Source organism: Xyrauchen texanus, chromosome 5, assembly GCF_025860055.1.
Source record: "Xyrauchen texanus isolate HMW12.3.18 chromosome 5, RBS_HiC_50CHRs, whole genome shotgun sequence".
Lineage (NCBI taxonomy): Eukaryota > Metazoa > Chordata > Actinopteri > Cypriniformes > Catostomidae > Xyrauchen > Xyrauchen texanus.
Genome location: NC_068280.1, coordinates 42,531,907 through 42,558,404, shown reverse-complemented (window position 1 = coordinate 42,558,404; position 26,498 = coordinate 42,531,907). Strand labels below are relative to the sequence as shown.

General features: G+C 36.4%; 1 protein-coding gene across 1 annotated transcript; it reads right to left on the bottom strand.

Moving 5' to 3' along the window:
- Window positions 1-1,791: 1,791 nt before the first annotated feature.
- On the bottom strand, window positions 1,792-26,065 carry LOC127644194 (microsomal triglyceride transfer protein). The gene is made up of 18 exons (XM_052127252.1): window positions 25,918-26,065; window positions 22,351-22,538; window positions 19,887-20,030; window positions 19,608-19,715; window positions 19,269-19,385; window positions 19,033-19,172; window positions 18,791-18,941; window positions 17,676-17,833; window positions 15,824-15,992; window positions 15,128-15,235; window positions 14,443-14,655; window positions 13,430-13,641; window positions 10,997-11,094; window positions 10,579-10,700; window positions 10,232-10,459; window positions 7,069-7,193; window positions 2,329-2,499; window positions 1,792-2,113 (listed from the first exon to the last, which is right to left on the bottom strand). Exons 1-18 carry the CDS (start codon window positions 25,979-25,981, stop codon window positions 1,966-1,968), a joined length of 2,664 nt encoding a protein of 887 aa, XP_051983212.1. The 5' UTR covers window positions 25,982-26,065; the 3' UTR covers window positions 1,792-1,965.
- Window positions 26,066-26,498: the final 433 nt, after the last annotated feature.

Genomic DNA, 26,498 nt, shown 5'->3' with positions numbered 1-26,498 from the left:
TTGTTGTGGGGCCCGTTTGATTTACACAGCTGGCATAGGGTCGTTTGACCTGCTGCCAGAGTGCTAGGTAAGTTTTCCGTGAGCTCCTGAAACTTCACCCGCCAAAGGCATTAGCTCGAGCTGACAGTTTGCGCGTTTATTTACGCGGTCGCCATGACAGCAACGCCAGTGACAGACACGCGCGCTCAGCTGCGTTGGGCCGCGTGAAAGGAATGTCCGTGAGAGCGCAGTTGTTGGTTTTCAATTGCCAACTGCCCCAAGCGGAACTCACATTATTCGAAACGTTTGACCTAAAAAAAAATAAAAAAATTGAAATAAACTTTATTTATGGGTGGGTTATTTTCGTCTTTTAGAGGAGACCGTGTAAAGTTGTCACACTTTTTACTCCAGTAAATTTCTTAGGCTAATTTCTGTACAAATACCTTTAAGTCTTAGCTACACAAAAGCTTACAAAATGTCTACCGTTATTGCCCAGGAAAAAAATCAGTTCAAACGTTAATGTATGTTATTGCACTGGGGTAATTTGTAACAGCAGGGACCTACCATTAAAATACCTATTATAGTTTTTTCATCCAAATTTAAACATTAAAACAATTATGAAACATCAAAGAAATATAAAACTATTGTTTGACCTGATCAAATCCAACATTCAACCTTTGAGTTAAAATCTACCTTCATTATATTTTTGACCCTTGGTTTTATTATAGTTTTGTTGTGTTCACTTGTTTAGTCAGAGCTATAACAAAAATATGATATTAACAAACTTATTCTAATTTAAGAACATTTTTAATTAAGTGTTTAAAACTACAACAAACAAAACCACTGCTAGAGAAAAAAGCATTTTTATACTCACAACCACATGTATCCTTGTGTGACAACTTGCCCCAGTCTCCCAGACATACTTTTCTTTGCAAATTATTTGCGTGTGTAATTTGCATATTAAATGAATCGCTACGTAAATTATGCATTTTTGTTTTTATAAACTTAGATAAACAGATGATAAATCAACAGACCTTCTTTGCATGTCCACTGTCTCACAAATGTCATATATTAAAGGTTCAAAATGTAGCTTTATTCAAAGCCATATTTTTTAAAATACATTTAGACACACTGTTGAAAGGACTACCCATGTTAATTAGCCTACTTACATCCCCATTTTGGGTTAATGAAGCCTTTAACGTACCATATATTGTGATGCATCAGTATTATCTATCATAATTATTAAAATTACCCCTTCAATATTTACACCATCCCATACAAAAAGATGGTGACAGAAAATAAACTTTCTTCTCCCTGAAAAACCACAACAAAAAACCCTTTATGCATGGTTGATCATGTTCCCATGTACAAGACTGCCATTAATATTTGCAAGAATGTAAACATCTGATGTAATCATGGAAACCAGGCGGTTTGAACTGCCTGTATAGGGGATAATGTGTGTCTTAAAACTCTCTGATTAAATAAATAACACAGTAGCACCTCAAATACACATTCTATCAATGTATCAGTCATAATACATGTATAAATATTTTATAACAGCAGATACCATTTTTTGTTTTGTTTTATGGGTTGAATAATACCGTCAGATGAGGAGCGTGCCATTGGTTATACATACAATTTGATCAAACTTATAAAAATGTATTTTGGTGTCTATAGACAAAAAAAAAAAATAAAAAAAAAATCAGATAGTATATATATATATATATATATATATATATATATATATATATATATATATATATATATATATATATATATATATATATATATATGAATTGAATTTGTGCTAATAATTCATATAGATATGTATATGCCCTCAACATGCCAGATTGACTCTTTTTTATTGTTTTAGCACATATGCCCAACCCAAAACATACACACTCATGCAAATGCACAAATGTTAATCGGTTGTTTGTGTAAAGACCTTTTACATTTGTTAAAGCGTCCGGTGCAGGTGCAGCAGGTCTACCAGTCTTGTTCAAAGACTTTTTTGCACATGTTAGAGTTCTCCTGGTGTAGAGGGAATTCTGAGCCTGGCACCAGCTGCTCTCTGCTCCTTCTTGAGGAGAAATTCTGTCCAGAGGGCAACTTCTCCTGCTTGGACACCGTCTCTCTAGAGTGCACGTGAGACAACAACAGGTTAGTTTTTTTAAAATAAGAAATATGGGAGTATGGAATATAATTTTCTGGGTAGAATTTGTAAATGGAGATTTTCCCCTATTTTCATGTTATTTGACAGCAGTATGGATTGACAATGTTTCATATATTATTTTTAATAACATGCATATATTTACAAAGTAAGACTGGATGAGAATAAAGGAACCATACCTGAAGGGGAAAGTAGTTTTGTCCATCTGCATGCAGACGAGGAAGGGGTACTCAGAAAACTGCACAGTGGTGATGAAGTCCAGGGCGGCTTCTGTCTCAAAACTCACCTCCACCCCAGCGCTTACAAAGTCCATATCCACAGTCACATTACCGATGACAACCAGTGCTCCCCTGTACATACAATCAAGGATGAGCTTAGTTAAGATGTTTTTAAGGTCAATGCTTTATGAGTTTATATCAACGAAACCGACCTCCCTACCCCAAACCTTAAGCCTAAACCTAACCGATAGTGTCTTAAAAGCAATTGTGGGATGGAAAACAGAAGATGTTTTTAATATTAATGCTAAATTTAGTTTAAAAATCAACAAAACCAACCTCCCTACCCTAAACCTTAAGCCTAAACCTAACCAGTAGTGTCACAAAAGCAGATGTGAGATGAAAAACAGAAGATGTTTTTAAGGTTAATGCTCTATTGAGTTTAAAATAAACAAAACTGACCTCCCTACTCTAAACCTTAAGCCTAAACCTAACCAGTAGTGTCACAAAAGCAGATGTGAGATGAAAAACAGAAGATGTTTTTAAGGATAACACAGTTTTAAATAAAACACTTCCTACCCCAAACCTTAAGCCTAAAACTAACCGATAGTTTCATAACAGCAATTGTGACATGGAAAACATGCTCTATTGCAGTGGGGATTTCTTTAAGACTGCAAGGGAAGCTCAGCTTCCCCTATAATGTCAAAAAAATAATGGTCAAATATGTACTATTGTGTAAACAATTTATTGACTAAAAATGCGTTAGAACACGTTCATCTCGAAGACGAGTTCGTTCAGAATCAGCTACATTACATATAGCAGGTCGGCTGACTCGATTTACTTCTCATACATTCCCTTAGCGTCAGTGCATTTCCCTGTTGAAGCCGAGCGTCCATTGACTTCAATGGGGCTGCTCTGAACAGTTTTTTCAGTGCTCGAAAATAGACGGTCATTGGATAAATACTGCGATTATGTCCGCCCACGGACGCTCAGCGTCTCTGGGGGTGAATGAGGAGTGGGCTGGCCCGACTCCAGGCTTCCGCGTGATGATTGGAGGATCTGTCGAAAGACTGCATCTCCTTTTGATTGACAGCTGAATCTGTACTATAAGAAGTCACTGAAGCTATTTCGCGCTCAGTCCCATCGCGGATTTCTCAAGTGTAGTCGAAAGACAAACTGCTGCAACCTATTTCTTTATATTTGTTTGGCGAAATTGCTTGTCAATTTGCATAATACATTTCACACAATTATACACCACATTCCTTGTTTCAGTTTTACCAAGTTTAATATATTTTGTTTTAGAGCGTTCGTTCGTTCGTTCGTTCATTCATTCATTCATTCATACAGTAGGCTAGGCTAGCGTCGTACGGGTGAAACTGCGCACGATGGCAGACGGTGCTAATATTGTCGACCTGATTTTGGCGAAGCCATTTGAAAGTCTTCCTTACGAGGAAAAAATTAGAATTAAACAGCAGGGCAGATCAACACCTAAGATTGATTTAGTGCAAAAAATAGGGTAAATAAGTTTATAATGTAGGCCGAAAATGAGCTTCCCCTCTTTGAAAGACCAGCAGCCGCCACTGCTCTATTGAGTCTAAATCAACAAAACCGATCTCCCTACTCTAAACCTTAAACCTAAACCTAACCGATAGTGTCATAAAAGCAAACGGGACAATTTGTAGTAGTTCTATGACAGTTTAATTTCACGTGTCAACTTGTGTGCTCTTCAGGAGTTGTACCCTTTGCATTGGAAGTGCAGTACTCTTTCAGTTGACACACTGCAACTTGGTTTTGCTCATAAAAGCTTGTAAATGTAGTTTGTTATGTAATGCAAACGTTCAAATGTATTGCCTTAAAAGTCATACGTTAAGTGATTTGATGTCATAACAGCATTGTGAGGAACAGGGCAATAAGTGTTTATGAACTGATAATTTGCACGTTTAGTCATGATTTGTGTGAAAGCAAATAGAAGTCATTGTTGTCATAGTGCCTCTAGTGTTAATTTCACCAGGAATCTGTTGTGATATGTACAATGAGCCACGTAAAAGTTGCTTTGTAAAAATAGTAGGTATAGTAACATGATTCTATGAGACCGGGTTAGATAAAGATTTACCACGATTTCAGTCTCTGCTCAGTCAGTTTTGTTGTTTGAGCTCACATATCAAATAAGATATGGCTCCATGCTTTTAACCTCCACCTTAAATTATCTATTTAACATGGCTGCCCCTGATGAGTGGGCTGAGTGGAGGCATGCTAATCTTGTGCGCCCGAGAGAGCTGTGGTTTATACTGATCCTATACATAGCCTGCCTCTCTGTCTGAATATGTGTGTGTCTGTGAGTGTAACTATCTGTTTGTATGATTCAATGTGCCCACACGCACATGTGTTTACGTATTAGGTTGTGTGTCTGTCAGTGTGTCTTTGTCCATCTACTTGTGTGTGCATTTTCATAGAAGGTAAAGCTTGCCTCCCTGATCCATACACCTGTCTCTGCCTGTCCTGAGGATTGGCAGATGTAGAAAACCAGATGCCGCCCAGAAATACCCGTCGTAAAAACAAAGACCAGCAAACCCATAATGCTATATGCAAAACTAAGTGACGTCAACGCATAAAGCTTCACATTGGTGGTGTAGATATAAAGCTATCTTTAACACCACTGAGTCATGTTCCTTGCTTAGCATTTCAGCTGTAAAGATGAATTATAGAATCTTGGACATACTGAAATCTTTTTCTTGAAGAGGCTTTGTAAGTAGTCCTTTAGACTTTTTTATTCAAAGCGATTTACAGTACAGTTCAAATAGGGTCAGTCTCCCTTAAGGAACCTGGGGTTACTGACTGATAACATTGTCCATTCGCCAGTAGATCGCCAGTAGATTTGCTGCTGAAATCGGCCTGTTCATACTGAAATTCTAATCACTAACCTGCAGTTGGCGAAACTGAAAGTGTTGAACATATTGGCACATGTGAGCTCCAGTTTCCGTGTGGAATGTCCACAGAGGAGTGCCAAAAGCAAGTTCTACTTTTAGTTGTAAATGATGTACCAAGTCAACAGGAATGCATATTTTAATAACAGGAATTTATCAACTTTAACCCAAACCTAAACCTAACCGTCAGTGGAATAAAAGTGTAATTTTAGTAAAATGCAACCTCTGAATCACGTTTACCATTGTTTAGATGAACGAGATTACATCCTGGTTTGCATAGGACCAGAACCTGTGCATTGGAGGTTGCTTCCGCTACATGCTATTAGTAACGCTAGAGCAAAATGTGATCACAATGTGAATTGATGCAGAAATGCCTGATGGGGGATAGTACTCATCAGTAATTTGGCTAAAAATGTTTGGTTTCAGGGTACATTAACTTTTGGAATGTCGAATTCCTGTGTGATCATGCTGGGGATAAAAGGAATAGTTTTAACACCCACAAATAAAAATTATCTCAACATTTACTCACTCTCATGTCATCCCAGATGTGTATGACTTTCTTTCTTCGGCTGAACACAAACAAAGATATCGATTGTTCCATTTAATGTAAGTGAATGTTGGCCTGAACTTAATATAAATCTCCCCTTTCAATCCTAAGAGTTCTTCTTCTTTTGTTTTTGACAATTCTCATTCTATGTGCATATCACCAACTACATGGCAGGAGAAGTTATAGTAAAAAAAGGACTTAAATATTCTCTCCCACACCTATCATATTGCTTCTGAAGGAATGGATTTAAATACTGGAGTCGTATTGATTACTTTTATGCTGCCTTTATGTGCTTTTTTGAGCTTCAAAATGTTGACCTACAGAGCTGAGAGATTCTTCAAAAAATGTTGGTTTGTGTTCAGCAGAAGAAAGAAATTCATACACATCTGTGATGAAATGGGGGTGAGTAAAAGATGCGAATTTTCATCTTTGGGTGGACTATTCCTTAAGTGCTTCACTAAAGGTTAGCTCCTTGTAGGGATTGAACCAGCAATCTTGTGATTACTGAGCTTTAACAACAATGCCAACCCTATGATTCTACCAGCATACACTAATTTTACCCTCAACCCCTGATATTTACTCCTACCCCACCATTTTTCCATTGCCCTCTTTTCCCGCCCGTCTCAATTCAGCCAAGGTGCCGTTGCTAGCATCCACAAATGAACAGTAAGCAAGCAGGTGCAGATGTGGCTAAAGATAAGGATTAGCAGCATCAAATCTCTTGGAAGAACTAATGATGTTATATTAAGATGTACAGTCTCATATTTAAGACTGGTATTTTGAAAAGCTAGAAAAACATCTGGCAGTGGGTTCTAATTTACATTCACCCCACGCATTGTAAATATGAACCTCAATTCAGTTATAAGTAACAGAAAAGCTTTAATGTAGTAAAAAACTTTAGTGTTCCATTTGGGACGATACTACACTTTGAAAAATGTATACACTACATGGCAGAGTGTATAGTGTATAGTGAATAATTTAGGACAAAGCTTATAAAATTTTAGTCCCTACACAAGTCTATGGCATTTTTTTTTGCCTATTTATTTGTCCAGCTAGCGTAAATCGGATTGTTTTGTAAAGAAAATAGCATACCTCTGCCAAATGTTTTATAAATGTTTATAATTCATGTCTTTAGGCAATATGTGCAGTAAATGAATGAATCCTTGGGGTCAGAAGGCTGTTCAAATCCCTTACCCTAAGCAAGAGCATTACTAATAGTTATTATTGCTTTACCTGTTGTTGACGCTGGTCTTAGACTCTCTGTACCACAAGCTGAACTCCATTCCTCCAGAGATATCGATGGCAAGGCCACCTTGGAACTCAGCTCTGGCTCTTAGACCAGACTGCAGTGGAATAACCTTAGAGAAAAGATAATCAAATTATCAGTTACTAGGGCTGTCACCCATCTAGGATTTTCCAGAATTGTCATGTCCTTTTGGCCATTGAATTCCATTCCAGGATGCACAATGTCCTGGAGTTTTAATATTTTGAACCCTTGTTTATAAGCACACTAAGCAAGGAGGAGAATCAAATGCATGCCTATATGAATCATAAGAAAGTCCAATTAATTTGAGTGAACTGGTTTGTTCGGATGATTGAGATTTTTTAACTTTTGTGTGAACAATCTATAAACTTTAGTCTTCGTAATATAATGTTTTAATGTTCTGGAAAACATGTCCAAAAAAGGAAAGTCCTTCCTTATACTGTATGATTTCTTGAGGTTCTTAATGCTCAACACACACACATACATGCAAGTTGATGTGAGGCCTCTCCATAGACATAATGATTTTTATACTGTACAAACTATAGATTCTATCCCCTAACCCTACCCCTAAACCTAACCCTCAAAAACTTTCTGCATTTTTGCATGTTCAAAAAAACATAGTTTAGTATGTTTTTTAAGCGATTTAAATTAAGGGGACACTAGAAATGTCCCCATAAACCACATTTATGGCATAATACCCTTGTAATTACCAGTTTGTAACCTAATAAAATTCCTCGTAAACCACCCAACCACCCACACACAGACACACACAAACTCTATTTTTAAGATTTACGAATATCCATTTCATAACAAATTTCCATCAAATGGAATTTTGTGATCTTAAAGGAATAGTTCACTAAAAAATAAAATTCTCTAATCATTTACTCACCCTCATGCCATCCCAGATGTGTATGACTTCCTTTCTTCAGGAGAACACATTTGAAGAAAAAATTTAAAATATCTCAGCTCAGTAGGTCCTTATAATGCAAGTGGATGAAAATGTTTGATGCTCCGTAAAGCACAAACAATCAGCTTAAACGTCATCCATACAACTCCAGGTGTTAAATGAATGTCTTATAAAGCGATACGATTGCTTTTGGTTAGAAAAAGATCAATATTTAAGTAATTTTTTACTACAAATAATCACTTCCGTTAAGCACACTGTAAAAAATCCAACTTCAATTTTGTCAGATAAGCTCAATTTTAAAAGTTGAATTGAATGTCGAAAAAAGCGAGTTTACTTAAAACAACCAATAAAGTCAACTTTTATGCGATTTAAGTCAGAGCAACTTACATTTTTAAACATTGAGCACATACAATGTCAAGTTTGGTGGTGAAGGTAGAACATGCAGGCTTTTGAGCATGCTCAGTTTTATCACTGCTTGAAAATAATGTTTTTATATAATTTTCAAGAATATTGAAAATTATGGTCAGCTATACTTCAAAATGCAAGTTTATTTAACTTAATAATCAGTGATATTTTTGAGTTCGCTGAACTCATTGTATTAAGCCTATGGAGCTGTAAAATTCTTTGCAGCTGGTTGCCTTATTTTCTTTAAGTTTACTCAACATTTAATTTTTTACATTGCAGCATTGTGCGCATCACGAGAGGGCTGAAGTCACGCGGTCTCTTGTGTGACGGATTGGGATTGGTATGTTCACTTGAGAAGAGCAGCGCTGTTTACAACCGAGTAGGAGGAATGCTGTACAGACCGAACACCGTAAACAAATCAACGCAAATTTAAACAAAGATGTCAGAAGATTTTGATTTAAGAGGACAGGAGGAGATACACGTTTTTGCATAGTCATATATATATTTGAACTTGAGTACTCTGACCAGGAGCACAGTGAGATGGAGGAGGCTGGACAAACAGCAACGCAACAACAAGCCTCAGAGGGACAGAAAGCTCAGAGATGTGGTGATGTACATGTAGGCAATGCCAGGCAATGCCAGCACAGGTAAAGAGTATTTACTGCAACAAATGGAACATTCCCATGCCATCGCTGGAAAGACCACTTGACCTCAGCCCTCTCATGAATACTGCTACTAACTGGAGGCGATGATTTATAGTTAAAAAGTACTAAATATTGATCTTTTTCGCACCAAAAGCAATCATATAGCTTTATAAGACGTTGAATGGATGATGTTTATGCTGATTGTCTGTGTTTTTTGGGGGATCAAAAATCGTGTTACCATCCAGTTGCATTATAAGGACCCACTGAGCTGAGATATTTTTCTGTTTTTCTTAAAAATATGTTCTGCTGAAGAAAGGAAGTCATATACATCTGGGATGGTATGAGGGTGGATGAGAGAATTGTCTATGCCTTTAAATATAATAAACGAGTAAAACTTTAAATATCCAAGATTTTTTTACTCAATTCAAATTGATGGAAAGTTGTTATGAAACTGAAATGCATACATTTTTAAATTCATACTGTAAATTTTGAATATATATATATATATATTTTTTTTTTTTGAGTAAATGTTTATGTACATTTATTAGATTTTCTTTGGTTTAAATTTGTGACTGTTTTCTTAAACTTTATACAGAACTACATACATATACATTTGAAAAAATGTAATGTTCAGTGTGAACCAAAAACTCAAGAAAAATGGTTAGGGCCAGAAGTAAAACATATGTTAAACCTGTGCACAAAAGAATTACACACAAAATTAAATTTCATAACAAAATTCAATCAAATGGAATTGAGTAATATTTAAATAAATACATAAAGAAATAAAATATTTTAAGTTATATTTAATTTTTAATTTCTAAATATTTAATATTTAATAAAAAGTTGCACAATTAATTATGATGGAATTTTGTAATTCAGTTGAAATTCTGTTTAAAATAGGCTAAAATATATTTTTGAGTGTATTGATGTCATAGTTTGATTTAATGATATACTATACTTTTCATATCAAACAAGGAGTAAACAATCATACATAATATATGATGTATATGATAGCCAGCAACACAGGAATTTGTGGCAACCCTATCAGTTAAAGGAGATCTTTCCTTTAGATGGTGAACCATACTGAACTTCACTAAAAATGTCTGGAAACCTTTAATTGCCACCTCTGTAAATCTAATACGGAATTTGATTAGTACATTGAGGTGAATGCCACACCTGTGAGTGATCTGAGAGCAGAATAAGGCCCTTCACCACACTTATTGGGTCACCAGACATGGAGAACATCTTGGACATGAGGTCACTGTAGCCTTTGAAGAAGGTCACTGGGTGGAGCTGCACGTCAAACAGCAGAGCAGACATTCCAGCGAAGGACTCGAGATCTTCTTCCCCCTCATCCGCAGTGGCTGCAATCAGAGACTCCAGACCCTGGGCTTCAATTGTCACCTGAGTTCAGCACGCAAGAAAGTAAATAGAGGTGATGGTTAGCACTCAAGTTCAGAGAAGGCTTGAGATTTTATGATTGCATTGTATGCTGTACAACATTGTGTTATGCTGATGGTTACCTGGAGGCCATGAAGGAGAGTATCTTTGTTCTGAGCATAAATGTTCATGTTGCTTCTCCTCAGTGCGCCAGAGCCAGAGTACAAGATGTCCAAATTGTAGGTGGAAGTGACATCAACAGTTTCTGTTGGAAGATACAATTTGAACTTCAGAATACTCTTCATACATGTATAAAGTCAATTAGCTTTGAAAAGTATTAGGATACCTCTTTTCAACAAATTGCACCATTTGAAATATTTATGTCTACACCACAAAGGGTGCTGGTTGAGTTACGCACCAGACTTTAACACTTAGGGTTAGGGGATTTGACTACATTTAAATCAAACTACATCTGTGATAGTCCCATGCAGTGTTTAAATCAGGTATCATATAAAATAGTAGCATAGTAGGTCAAAGTTTTAAGATCAGGAAGTCACTTACGTGCCATGAAGCCTGAATAAGCAGAGGAAGAGCCAGACTTTGAGAATCTGTCATAGTTGTGGGAAACCATGTCCTTCATAACTTGCTGTACCATTTGACTGCAAACCAGAAAATAGTTCAGAAAATGTGAATAACTTTTTTACTGAATATGCTAAAGCCACTTACATGAATGTTTTCAAGAATATTGGTCATCTGTGTATATTACATTCGTAAAAGATGTATGCCCACACCTCTTTAGTATTCCTAAACCTTTCTCTTCAAAATAGTGTAACAAACAAACAAAATAAATGGCAAAATTGCATATATATAATATATATATATATATATATATATATATATATATATATATATATATATATATATATATATATATAAAACTGCTTAGTTACCAAATGTGTAGGGTCATTAAAGACCCTAGATATGTAATAGTGTTATTTTCTTTTCTTTTCACTTCCATATCTATTTAAGTTCACATCACAGGACCTATATTTATTTGTTTATTACAAGACAAAAGAGTACTATATTCATACAAATGACTACTATATCACATTGATTTTCTGTGTGACAGTGGTGAATTATCAGTATTCCATATGCGAGTACACATACTATATATATTATATAAGAAAAGTGGAAGTTATTTTTCAGTTAAACTAGAGCTGTGTCCGAAATCACCCTCTCTCCACTATATAGTGCACTATTTTGGGTGTCGGCCATTTTGTAGTAGTGTCCGAATTTGTTCCCTACATCTCGTTCCTTACATTTGTTCACTCATTCTTACCCACAATGCAATCTGATTTCGAGTGTACAGTCGATGTACACTAGCCTACACTATCTTGCCCATAATCAAACGCAGGGAGAGGGAGTGTGAGAGACGCCAATTTACAGCTTCATTTCATTCCTGAAATTTTTTATTTCACACTGGCTGCAGTGTTTTACTTTTTGACATATCAAAACTAAATTAAAATAGCATGATACAATATTCCAATCCAGAATCATACAGATAAATGGAACAATTTATTATTTATTTATATAGATTAATGTTATTTAAATTATGTTTTTTCCTATTAAAATGCTAAATGATTTCTTCCTTCACTAATACACTAATGTGATATTATTGTTAACTCAGAAGACGGCGCACAGTGGAAATTATCAAATATTTATCACATGTATAAATTTAAATGCCGGGAAAATGATGCTTCAACTTTTTTTGCACCAAAAATGCATCTTGTTTTGTCTTGGCAAAATAATAACATGCATTTTACTCTCCGTTCTTGTCAGAGAGCATTCTTTCTTTCTTAGCAGTGTATAGTAAACAGACACACAAATTTCGAATTCAGTCTGGCTTATGAAACCTTTGGAAAAAAATAAATAAAGACATCATCAGAAGTTATGCAGGTACATGTGAGCTGAGTTTTACATGGAGACAAGAAAGACTGCATCGTCACGATCTCGGTAAAAAAGTAGCAGATTTTATTACTGTCTCTTCAATACAACAACACACAGCAACAAGCAAATTATTTACTTACTCTTTTACTTTAAATGCTGGCGTTTGAAAATTATCCGACATTGGCACATAATTCTGCTGTACATTCTGTGGCTGTGCGATTGTTTTTAAGTCCAGATCACAAAATTCTGGTATTATAACCTTCTAATTATTTACACTGCAGTCAATGCCAGCGGAACTTTCTGACATTCGCTGGAAATGCAGCCGCTGCTTACTCTCGCATTGCAAAATAAGGTGGATAGCAAGTGATGATTTGGCTATTGTCATTTGGGTACACTACTGAAATTCTGTAAATTGTGCATCCATTTAGACTCAAAAACTACCTGAGAAAATACATATGTGTAGTTTATGTGTAGCTAATGTGTTATGTGTAGCTCGGTGTGTTTTTGACAGCCAGTGGTTTCTCATGAAATATCAGTGTGGAAGTAATGAAGCCAGTTGTATATTTGTTGCATCATCTCTTTGATGTTTAAAAAATTAAATCTGAATATTTTCTATTCTATTATTTTCTAATTGTTTTGAAAATGTTTTGAAAATTTGACACTATCTGGGCATTTTATAGATCCTATGTGCTGGATCTCTAAAGACCCAAGTATTTAATAATGTTTTGCGAAACACTATTTAAGGGTTAAGAGACTTAATGAAATATTTGTAAATTAAAAATATTTAGTTATTAAAAGTATTTACATACCCCAACCCAGGACCATTTTAAATGAACTAGTGAAGTTCAAAAACATATTAAATATAGTGAAAAACTTGGAGAACTAAAAAAGGACAGAAGGTATATCCTTTTCTTTATAGATCCAATATGACATTTTTACCTACAATCTTAATGATGACAAAAAAAAAAGTTTATGGACATGTTATGTGTCAACTACCCATTGTGTGTGACGAGTAATGTGATATATACATGTGTGCATGAGACCCACCAGGATGGCATCTCAAAGCGCAGTATGTCCTGAATTTTAGACAGCATGTACTTATTCATCTCATGTGGCAGGTGTCCGATGGACAGCAGAAGGTTCTTTACTTCCATATAGGATGGATTATTGCTCATAATCACATCAGCAGCTGCGGCGCGAACGTTCTTCTCGTATATGCGTTGGTTCTGATGGTAAATCCGGTTTAATGTCTTTTTCACCTGTGGGAAAGACGGCATTAAATGTTTTATGCAAGCTAAAGGGAGACCTGTAGTTCACCCAAAAATAAAAATCATAATTTACTCACCCTCATATTATTCCAAATCCATATAACTAACCTGCTTTAAAATAAAATATTTTTTTTGCATGCATTTACAATGTTTTTATAAATGATCATACTATAATTACTATCAAGGGGGACTGAATATTGGAAATTTTAAAAGCTCCAAAAAGCACATAAAAGCTGCATAAATGTAATCCATAAGACTCTAGTTAAATATATATCTTCAGAAGCATCATAAAAGGGATGGGTGAGAAAGAGATCAATATTTAAGTCAATTTTTTACAATAAATTCTCCTCCCTGCCCAGTTGGTAGTGATTTGCATGAAGAATGTGAATTGCAAAAAAACGAAGAACAATGTAATATTGATCAGTTTCTCACCCACACCTATCATATCGCTTCTGAAGATGGATTTAAACACTGGAGTAATATGGATTACTTTTATGCTGCCTTTATGTGCTTTTGGAGCTTCAAAATTGTGGTCACCGTTCACTTGCATTGTATGGACCTAAAAATCCTTGTTTATGTTCAGCTTTCAAATTTGTGGTATGGATTTAGATGACTTGATTCAAATCTTATCAGTCCCTATTCATTATAACTGCATGGAAAGGAAAGACCAGCACAGTCTTCAGTATTTCTCATTTTGTGTTTCACGGAAGAAATAAATTCATACATGTTAGAAACAACATGAGTGTGTGTAAATAATGAATTATTCCCTTGATCCCCTTATTGTTCATTTACCTCTGCTGTGATAAGGTTAGGGTCATATCTCTGCAGAGCTGTGATGGCGATGGTGCTAAACCCTCCCACCTCCGACTCTGCATATTTGGTTATTAGAGGAATGGCTTCTGGCAGGAGAGCATTCTTCAGTGCTAACAAGTACATCTGAACCTCTGACTCCACCTGTGTGCTGTCAGGCCCTGCCAACAACAGCTCCTTCACTTTCAGCACCGTCTGCACATCAGAAACAAGAGACACAGTCAGCTATCTTGAATGATTCAACAGAGTTTGATTCATTTGGGTTTAGGTTAAAGGGATAGTTCACCCAAACATTTATTCATCCTCCTCATGATGTTCCAAACCTGTATGACTTTTTTTCTTTAGTAGAATACAAAAGGAGATATTATGCAGAATGTTAGGGACTGACAGCCTCGGTCACCATTCACTTTCATTGCATTTTTCCCCATATAATGACAGTAGATGGTAACTGAGGCTGTCTTTCTACATACCATCTCCTTTTGTGTTCCACAGAAGAAAATCATTTTTGAATCTATATGAGGGTGAATAAATGATTTTTTTCTTTGAATTGTCCCTTTATTGTTGATTTAGAGGGCCATAGATGCATGTCTCTTTGAGTAGCAATTTCATGATCTGAATCCAATAGAAATTTGAATAAAAAAATATACAGTAATGCATGTGGACTCACTGGTAGTTCACATCCTCCTTTAAGACAAAGTTTCCTGATCAGAGCCCCCATGATGATCACAACTGACTCCTTAATGTCTGTACTGCCAATCTTCCCTTGAGAGATATCCTACAGGGGGAATACAGCACAGATATAAAGATATTTCATTCAATAATAAACCAAAAAATCTAAACACATTTAAAACCTTTAGAACAATTGTTTATTGCATTGCAAACACTACAATAAGGCTGTATTTGTTAACATTTACGACATTAGTAGGTAGTATAATTTTGTCAACATGTCAGCATTACTTAATGCATTATGAACTAACATGAACAAACAATGAACAATTGTACATTTATACAGTGTCTATTAATCAAACTTAATAAATTAAAGCGGTGACAAAAAAAAAAAAACATTGCTCATATTGTTCATTTTTAGTTGATGATACCTAAAGCATTTACTAATGTAAATGAATAGAACCTTACTGTAAATTGTTACCATTGCATTTGTACATAGCTCAGTATTTGTCACTGTTCATAAAAACTTCTGTGACTAGCACTAACATTTAAAAAAATAAATCAGACTCTTTAATTCATAGAATTGAAATGTGGAAATCTGACTGCAGATTAAATGGCAGTAATTACATTAACGTATTGTATATAATGCAAAAAAAATTATTTTTGGGCACCGCAGATCTGAATGCAGTAATCTTACCAGCAGGGACTGCAACATGGTTTCTGTAGGGTGGGAGGCAAAGCCACATGCGTACAGGAAGCGCTCTTGCAGGACTAAACCTTCTTTCTTACTGAAGTCCAAGAACTCCAGAATGGCTGAGAGAGATGCTGGAGTCTGAGCTGATGTCACTGCATCCACCAACTGAGGCCTAGAGAGAGAGAGAAAAGGAGTTCAGGAAAAGAACGACAACAATGGTGAATTCCCAATTTGCATACTTCTACTATACACTATATAAGTTTGTACTTGGCCAGTGATGGAAAAGTACATACTGTTGAGTATGTTAAAGAAAGTACATCAGAATTGTTACCTAGTATTACATCTTTATATTGCATCTTGATAGCACAGACACCCTGTGGAAACTATAATGGTGCCTGTGCATCTCTACTAGTAATGTGTTGGCTTCCACCGGTGCCATGTTATGTCTAGTGGATACTATTAGTGACCAGTACATATCTGTAATGAAATATGGCCCAAAACACACTATACTCTTAAAGGGATAGTTAACCCAAAAAGGAAAATTCTCATCATTGACTCACTCTCATGCCATCCCAGATGTGTATGAGTTTCTTTCTTCTACAGAACACAAAGATTTTTAGAAGATTATTTCAGCTCTGTACGCTCTCACAATGCAAGTGAATGGGTTCCAACATTTTAAAGCTCCAAAAAGCACATAAAAGCTGCATAAAAGTAATCCATAAGACTCTAGTTAAATATATATCTTCAGAAGCATCATAAAAGGGATGGGTGAGAAAGAGATCAATATTTAAGTACCTTTTTACAATAAATTGTTCTCCCTGCCCAGTTGGTAGTTATTTGCATGAAGAATGTGAATTGCAAAAAAAAGAAGAACAATTTAAAAGTGAAAGTGGAGACTTTCACGGATATTGATCCGTTTCTCACCCACACCTATCATATCGCTTCTGAAGATGGATTTAACCACTGGAGTAATATGGATTACTTTTATGCTGCCTTTATGTGCTTTTGGAGCTTCAAAATTGTGGACACCATTCACATTTACATTTACACATTTGGCAGATGCTTTTATCCAAAGCGACTTACAGAGCCCTTATTACAGGGACAATCCCCCTGGAGCAACCTGGAGTTCAGTGCCTTGCTCAAGGACACAATGGTGGTGGCTGTGGGGCTCGAACCAGCATCCTTCTGATTACCAGATTACCAGTTATGTGCTTAGACCACTACACCACCACCACTTGTTTGTGTTCTGCAGAAGAAAGAAAGTCATAAACATCTGGAATGGAATGAGGGTGAGTAAATTATGAGAGAATTGTCATTTTTGGGTGAACTATTCCTTAAATGGTATTTGTAGTGGAAGCCATTAGATTCTCTATTGTTTTTTAAAGCATGAATTGTTAACCATTCGAGAACCTTTTTTTTTTAGCATACTATGCTTCTTGACACTACTAACTCACTCTAATTCCACATACTATTTTGGATGTGACGTATGCAACTAGGAAGTTTATGAAGAGGAAACGGAGAAGAACAGGAAGAGAAAAGTTCACAAGACACTCCCTTGTCAATCATGTTGATAGATACAAATAAAATCAGGACAAGGAAGTAGCGAACACAGACAGTGGGAAAATAGCACAGTTAAAGTACAGTTACAGCACTTAAAATGTACGCAAGTAAAAGTAGACAATTTTTAAACTACTTTAAAAAGTAAAATTCTTGGAAAAAGTAGTTAATTACAGTAACGTGAGAATTTGTAATTCGTTACTTTACACCCCTGGAGAAAACTAACCCAAGTGATGAGTTTACAAATGAGAAAGAGGGAGATGAACATAAATTGACATAATGAAAAGTGTGGTCTTACAGTGCAGTCTTACTGCAGTTGTGCAGTACAGTCAGGATCTCTGCATTGCTGGCTTTGCGCAGGCTGTGTAGGAGTGAGAGGAAGCTCCTTGGGGCTGTCGCTTTAGAGAGTGAGTCCGGCTCAAGCTGAGACCTCACAGCCTTCCATGTGTCCATCAGCTATTGTATAACACAACAACAAGCCAATACCAATACAAATCAGTAGAACTATAAACGCATACCTGGCCTTAAAGGGATAGTTAACTCCAAAATGAAAATTATCTCATCATTTAATCACCCCTATGCCATCCCAGATATGTATGACTGACTTTCTTCTGCTGAACACAAATTAAGATTTTTAGAAGGAAATTTCAGATCGGTATGTCCACACTTGCAAGTAAATGGGTACCAGAAGTTTGAAACTCCTAAAAGCATATAACGGCTGCATAATAGTAATCCACACGACTCCAGTGATTAAATCCACATCTTCACAAGCAATATAATAGGTGTGGGTGAGAAGACGATCAATATTTTAGTCATTTTTTACTATAAATTCCCCTCCCTGCCCAGTAGGTGGCAATATGCACAAAGAATCCGAATCGGCAAAAACAAAAGAAGAAGACAGTGAAAGTGAAACTGGAGATTTATAGTTAAAAAAAATCTTTAATATTGATCTGTTTCTCACCCACACTTATCACATCGCTTCTGAAGATATGGATTTAACCACTGGAGTCTTATGGATTATTTATATGCTACCTTTATGTCCATTTGGAGCTTCAACATTTTGGTACCCATGCCAAAATGAACTGAAATATTCTTCTAAAAATCTTTGTTTGTGTTCAGCAGAAGAATGAAAGTCATACACATCTGGGATGGCATGAGGGTGAGTAAATTAAGAGAATTTCACTCACAGAATAAATTTAACCTGGCTATCTGCACATAGGGCATTTTTACAATGACATCGTTAACTATGACCTTCTGTTTTTGCTTATTCTGCATCAACGCTACTATGTCAGTGCACCTTTAAAAATAAATTTCACACATTTCTGTTTGTGATCATTCACAACAACACGATCAAGCAGTCATGTTACTGTTATCATCAGTATGAGTGCAAACGAAATAGTTGATGAATCTTACGTTTGGGCATCCCTTGCATTTGGCTTTTACTTTCTCCCCTATGACTCCGACCGAGATGAGTTTGTCATCCAGAGATTTTACCACGCTTGCAGCATCCTTACCAGCCTCTTCTCTTGGGCCAACCTCAGTCTTTTTAAGTGTCAGTGATTGCCTGTGGGGAGCCAGGGGGCAGTTTAGTTTAACTGATTAATTATTGAATTCATTCATCTGTTTTCTTATTTCCTTCCTTATTTCTGTGGTACCTGGACAGGACTTTTGTTGCGGTCGTATGCTGAGCATTGACAGACAAAATGTGTGATTCCTCCACATCAGCAGACTTAATGATGCCATCCTCAAGAGTGATGACTGTAACTGAAGCACACTTTCCACTAACACCCAACACCTGTGAATTGAGGAGTGGGAATGTGAGGAAAGACCATAAAGTGTGAATACATTTTTGTTTAATGAGGGCAGAAGAGAAAAAAGTGTTTCTTATTACTGGGCTGTGGGTAGTGAATCCCGTCTCCTGTGTTTTGCAGGTCTCCAAGTGTTTTGTGCGAATCACCTGATCTTTAGAGGCCTTGTACTCAACTAAACATTTCCCTGAAGTATCAGCCTGCAGAAGAAATGCATACGTGCATCACAGATCAAAATCTCAATCAACCCATCAGTTCACTGAAACAAAAAAGGACATGTTAGGTAGAATGTTAGCCTCAGTCACCATTCACATTCATTGCATATTTTTTCCATTCAATCAAAGTGAATGATAACTGAGGCTTTCATTCTGCCTCACATATGACTGGTGGATCATTTAAAAGTATTTTAAGTCAGACTTTACCTCCATCATTTTCCCAGACTTTAGCTGAATCATTAGCATACTGGCCACGCCTCTCTTCAAGTTTTTGATTGTGGCAGGCTCCCCTTTATAGGCATACATGCTTCTCAGCTGAAGGTGAGTAACATCACCCACAAGTCCAATCATAATGAAAAACATATTTTGTAAGTTGGAAAAAGTGGATATTTCTACAAAGTGGCTATGGATGCATATTATATGTTTGCCTTAAATGTTTGATTTCTAGTTAATATGATGTATATGAAACTAGAAATTCTTTATTACCTTGCCCATTTTCCAAAGCAATATAAAAGGCCTATGCAGTGCATCAAGCCTGTCTTTCCCCATAATGCTTTCTGTTGAGCTGCCATGGAAGATGTTGTTTTTGCGGGAGCGCTTTGCAGCATTCTCAATTTGAACATTTGAAATCTGAGAACGGGACAGGAAAACATGATTTATAAAGAGTCACATTTATTAACTTAAGTGATGTTCATTAACCACTGAATTATAAAGATTAAGAAATATTGGCTGTGTTCAAAATGAAATTCTTGCTTACTACTTACTAAATACTGTGCAGTATACACTGTACAGTCTACTATTTTTTATGGTAAATGAACAGTAGGCATTATTCCACAAAACGTTTAAACAGTAAATAGAAGAATACACAAATTGTATCACATGAACTCAACCCTGCATGCACAGTATGTGGTGTCCAGTTATCAACATTTTGTGTAAAAAATAACTGTTATTCCTGTTCATTCATCATACAGTACTATGTGCAGTGTGTTCTGGTTGTATACTGCACATTCTGACAAATAAAGTTGGTCAACTGGGTATATTATATGCATACAGGAAATCTGCATACTGTGCACAGTGCACATGTTATTTACTGCAAAAATGGAAAGAGTAGTGTGTTAGTCTCCTACTCAGAACACAGCCATTTTCATTTGAGGTGTTCAATTTAAAGGAATATTCTGGGTTCAAAACAAGTTAAGCTCAATCAACAGCATGTGTGGCATAGTATTGATTACCACAAAAATGTATTGCAACTCGTCCCCCAAAATGCAAAAATCTGGGATCCACTGAAGCACTTAAAATGGAAGTGAATGGGGCCAATTCGTAAACGCTAAAATACGCACTGTTTAAAAAGTATAGCCACAAGACATAAACAATATGTGTGTTAACATGATTTTTGTATTTTTTATTTATGATTTGTGATTTATGATATCTACAGGGTGGAAAATGGAAAAAAAATTAAAACAAAAACATTAACAAAAGGGAGACAAAGGTAATAATAATGATAATTAAATATCTTAATAAATAATCAGATTAGTACATGATACTAAATGCTTCACTGTACAAACATAAATAAACAAACTTTTTGGTGCACTGTGCAACATATTGTCCCAATGATGATGTAGCAGCAAAGCATTCTGTGCCTGGGGAGAGGAAGGTTAATCGACAAAATCAAATTGCAGGGTGCGTACATATGCTAGAAAAGGCTTCCAGATTATAGAGATTGATGTGTTGGGTCGATGGAAGGAATATCACATTTTTTGGAGTCCTTTATTTACCCATCGAGTATGTGATGGTGGATGGGGGTTTTTCCAAATAAGTAAAATTTGTCATCTAGTCAGCAATGTGAGAAAAGCTATAAAGTCCATGAAATAATGGGGTAGCGAGTGACCAGTGGGCAGGACAACAAACAGGCCAGTGGCAAGGGCAGAATATTAGAGGAAATGACCGAGAGAGAGTTGAAGACTGAACAACAAAATGAGGAGAGGGCAGGACCAGAACATATGTATTAGCCTGGCTTGGCCAAAATGACAACATCGCAGTCAGGGTTGATGGCAAGGTTTAATATGAGCCAGTCTGCTCTTAGACCAATGTGCTCAATGAACAGCCTAACCATTGCAACACTCCATGTCTAGCACAAATAGAAGAGGAGTGGGCCCAGGTCTCTTCGTCTTTTTCTGTGCTAAGGTCTTGGGACCAAATAATACAGAGAGTAACTATTAAAGACTGAAGAGAGGAAATTGCACTATATAATCTTGAAACAGACCCTCTAACAAGGGTTGACAGTGACACTAAGGATAGTGTCTATTTCAGAGAGTGGAGGTTTATCAGGGAAATTATTTTTGGGAATGTTGAATGAATGGGTTAGCTGGATAAAGGAAGCAAAAGTCCCAATCAATATACAGGTCAGAAAATGAAACAAGCCCATGCTCCATCCACGAGACGAATGCAGCATCCAGGGTGGAGGGAGTGAATAAAGGGATGGAGTATATAGGAGATGACAAGGGGGTGGCCTGAAGTCCAAATTGGTGCAAAAACTGGGCCCAAATCTTGAGACTGTTGATCACTAATATATTATTTGAGTATTACAATGCAGAGAGTGTGGTCGGGAGACAATGTTAACATGATTAATAAATCTTACTAACCTTTTCTGTGTAAAGTTAAATCCAATTTTATAATGTCATTTCCATAACGACGTAATGTTATAAACCCTGAAATGCCTTTAAAAATAATGATTTAAACAATTTTACAGCTCACACAATACATTAATTTTATCATAAGAATGTATGCAAGTGCTTTTAAAAAATTATAACCTTCGCATTGTTTTCTTGAAACCCTCCATAAATTGGCCCCAGTCAAAATAAATGTTTGTGATAATTGACATTATACCACAAATGCAGTCGACTGAGCTTAACTTGTATTAAAACATGAACATTAATTTGTTTCCCCTCACCTGCACTTGAAGTAGCTGTTCATCCTGGTTCTCTGGGTTCCTCCAGATGAGGTTGATGTCCACATCACTTTTAATCCTGAATCCAGCATTCCCTCTAGTGGATCCCGTCGGCCTGTTCAGCCCGACCTCAGCACTGTAGCTGTATCTGTAGAGTTTGTCATTATCCAGTCGAGGTCCAGCGTTCGCACCTGAAAAAACAAAACAAAAAACCCATGCTGTGATGCATTCTAGACCTTTAACGGCTGACTTCAGGTCAGTGCACATTGTTTACCCTTCTTGGGGTAACTAAAGGCTGAGTAAGGTACAGCTGGTCTAAGACCATTGAGGAATGTGAAAGGAGAAAGGCATGCAGGAAGTGGATTGAGCATCCTCTAAAAATCACAAAGGCTTAAATCCCAGTTACAAAGAGGGCTGTACTTACTCTTTGGGAATCTGATTTTGAATATGATCAACGGGTTTCACCAATTTAATGCACAGGGTTTACATCCATATGCATTCAAATGCATGTGTAGGTGAGAAAGCAAGTTAAACAGGCACCCTGAGGTCTTTCACTGAATGATCAGATTAGTAATACAGTAGGAACAATTATGCAACTCTATCAGTAACTGTAGGTGGGTCTCAGATAACAGCACACGGTGTACTATAAGCTATTAATCCTCTGGACAGTTATTTCATGACTCACCCTCAGTTCTTTAAGTCTGAAAGTTTTATACTAGAGTCAGGACACATTCAAGGTCAGTTTTGCATAAATCAATGTAATTCCTTAATTTAGAGGCCAAAAATTTGAACACGTCAAAAATTGGCATGTTAGTAACTCAAACATTTCTTTAGTCCACATTTTAGACTAGAGTCAGTACACATTCCTGTTGTTTGGGTAAATCAAGATAATTATCGATGTTAGGGGCAAAAAAATTAGCAAATCAAAAAGTTAATGGCATGTTGTGATTTAAAGGTGCACTCAGTAACTTTTGTCTTTGTGTCATTTTGGATTTACACTGACACCTAGCGGCTTGGATGCGATGATAATTTAAAAGCAATAGTTTTCCATTTTAGATGCCATTGTACAAATATAATAATCACAGTCAGCCATGATTACTTTAATCTGTGAGTGAAAGTGTCAAATAACAGAACTGAGATTAATCGAGTAGTATTCATTTGGTCATGTGATTCTAACATGGCAGCCCCCATGTGAGGACCCTGTAGAATAAAACAGCTTTCATAAGGTTACTGATATGACTGGAGTCTTCATTTTAATGTGAGTGGTCATGATTTCCTTCATATATTGCAAAATTACAATTCATGTCTTTAGGAGTTAAAGTTATTTAAAGGAAAAATGTGCAGAATGTATGTACATTTAATGATTTGCACAGACATTGTTGTCTGAATATGTGCTTTTAGGATAATTGTTTCATTAAGCAATCTAAAATGACCACTCTCCACTGTGAAGTCAGTTGCAGTCGGTTTGCATGTTTTTTCCTAAGTAAACTTACTTATCTGGCTCCTGAACTTTTTAAGTAATGTTAACAAACTTGTAAACTTAAATCATCTGTGATTAAAGTATCATTGTTTTTAGTTAAACATTTAAATTGATTTATAGCACATCTTATAGAATATAGACCATTTCAAGGACTGTTTGTTGGTGACGTCAAGTGACGTCATTGTTCCACGAACATTTCCTGTTTGTCAAAACAGAGACTGTTTAGCAGAAATGGACCACTTTTATTCAAATTAATGGAAGAAATTGGGACACCCAACTCGCCAACGGTTAACCTGTCTAACAGGTAAAATAGCCAATCACCTTTTAAATGGAGAAATCACCTGTCAATCAACTCGAGAACACGCATGCGTATTAGCTATACAAGACGGTATAATTGCGTTTTTAGCATAATCTGAGGTAAAGAAACACAATTTATTATACCAGTTGTGATGGAATGACACGCCCTTCCCGTGGATCATCGTCGCCCCGCCTCACGTGATCCCAACAAAGATTCTCAACACCACTGCCTTTAAATACTGAGCGCGCCGCTTCTCGGGAGACCCGCTGGCATATTAGCAGGTCCAGGAACAGAGCGGGGAGGGTCCGGTGCAATTTAGATGTGTTGCTGGACCTGCACCCCGGAAACCTGGCGCGAGTTGGAGCATGAGTTGGGCCCGGATGCCAGGCCGCTATTTTGCTTATGTGCCGAACCCCATGGAAGCAAGACCGCTCGAGTGAAGCCACACAAGTGTTGTCAGAATTTAATGCTATTTGAAATATGTTCTTTCATCGTAATCTTGACCAACCGTTTTGTAGATTTCAGTTTTTCAAGTAGATAGGAGCTCCACATTCATGACCCTTGTTTACATAGAAATATAGCTGCCAAAACTGCCCAAGAACATTCCAAAAACTTACGCCAAGTGGACTAACTTACCTTAAAAAAGAGACTTTGTTGAAAGATCCAGAAATACGTCTGGACCATTCTAATTCCATTGTTTTTGTTTACATTCTTGAAATGGTCTATACGGTATAAGGGAAATTATGATTGGACTCTAGGTTAGCCATATGGTACATTGGATTCTCCTCAGTAGGCTACTTCTTAGTGCACATAAATCTGAACTTTTGCACTTTGGCTTAATTTGAAAACAAATCCCCCACATACATGACAAATCACAACTGTCAACCAGCTTCAACAAAACAAACAACAACAACAGTAATACAAATACAAACTATATAGGCCTACATTTTATATATCAACTTTTATTATTCTACCTAAGTTCCATTGTTTTGACAAAGCATACATCATTTATTCAAGTGCAAAATCTCATGAGTATTCCTCACAGCCTTTTGATAATTTTGAGTTAACGGTGCCAAAGTTTAAATAGTGTATGTATTTTGTTATGATTCAAAATGTGACATTTCAAGTACTGTATAATTAAGACCACTTAAATGTTTTTATTAATGACAACTTTAGGATTTAGAGAGTAACGGTAATTTAATTTAAACTAGTAAGAATAGTAAAAACTTAAGCTTCAGTTGGGTAAACTATTTTTTTCTTACAATTTGAGATAACTATCATTGTTTACAGTGGGATCCTTTCAAGCAGTACAGTTCAGGCCTGACCTATAAAAAATGACGTGTCACATTCGGATTGCATCAACTCGACTGATTCAAAGATTGTACTCTGATTTTTATCTCCTGCAACAACTAGGACTAAATGTTTTTTTATTATTATTATTCAAACTAATATACGCAGACAAAAAATTTAAATACTTTGATGCCAGACATACAGATGAGTATTGGTTTGCAATGATTAACTCAAGATGGGCACAGAATGAATGAAAAGTAGGCCTAAACCCTATGTAAACTGTAAATTATGTAAATTCATTTTGTAGACATTCCAGTGCACCAACTAAGTCATTATACACTATAATATTTGCCTAAACCTCAAATATGATCATGAATATATATTTGAAACCTTTTAACAAATTTGCAAGCTTCAAACAATCAATTCTGTTGAAATAGCCTAACCTAATTAGAAATCATTAAAATACATATATGTACTCTTTAGACTTAATATAATCACTTACCCAGAGATGAGGTACTTAAAAAGGAGGTCACACATATTAAAAATCCAGCAAGCTGCCGCAGCATGGTTGGCTCGCTGTGTAGTCCGTTCGTATGAGGTCTGCGGGCCAAAGAAAGGATGGGTGCCTGGATCCTTCAGCTCTGTGTTTATCTGGATACGGGGGGCAGAATCCAAACTCCAAGCTCCAGTACTAAATACTAGATAACGGCTAATAATTAACCGGCAGAGTTGACTGAGATTTATCAAATTGACGCTGCACGGAGTAAGACGCTGTTTGATTTTTATAGTATAAAGGGTCCGAATATAGCTGTATCTCGGTACCCCTCTTCCTAGAGCGCATCAATCAGTGCACAATGAAAGCGTTTGTAATCTCCGATGGTGTGAATTGAGTGTTTCTCGCTTAATCACAATGATCAAATGCTCGTGAAAGGATTTGGCCTCATTTCACAGCATTTAAATGTAAATCTCATCAATAACAAAATGCAAAAATCTCAAAGATCTCTCTTTAAACAGTTTGAGTTTGGTTGAGCATTGCTTGGATTTCCATGAAAAGCAAATGGAGGAAAATTGAGTCATTAAGTA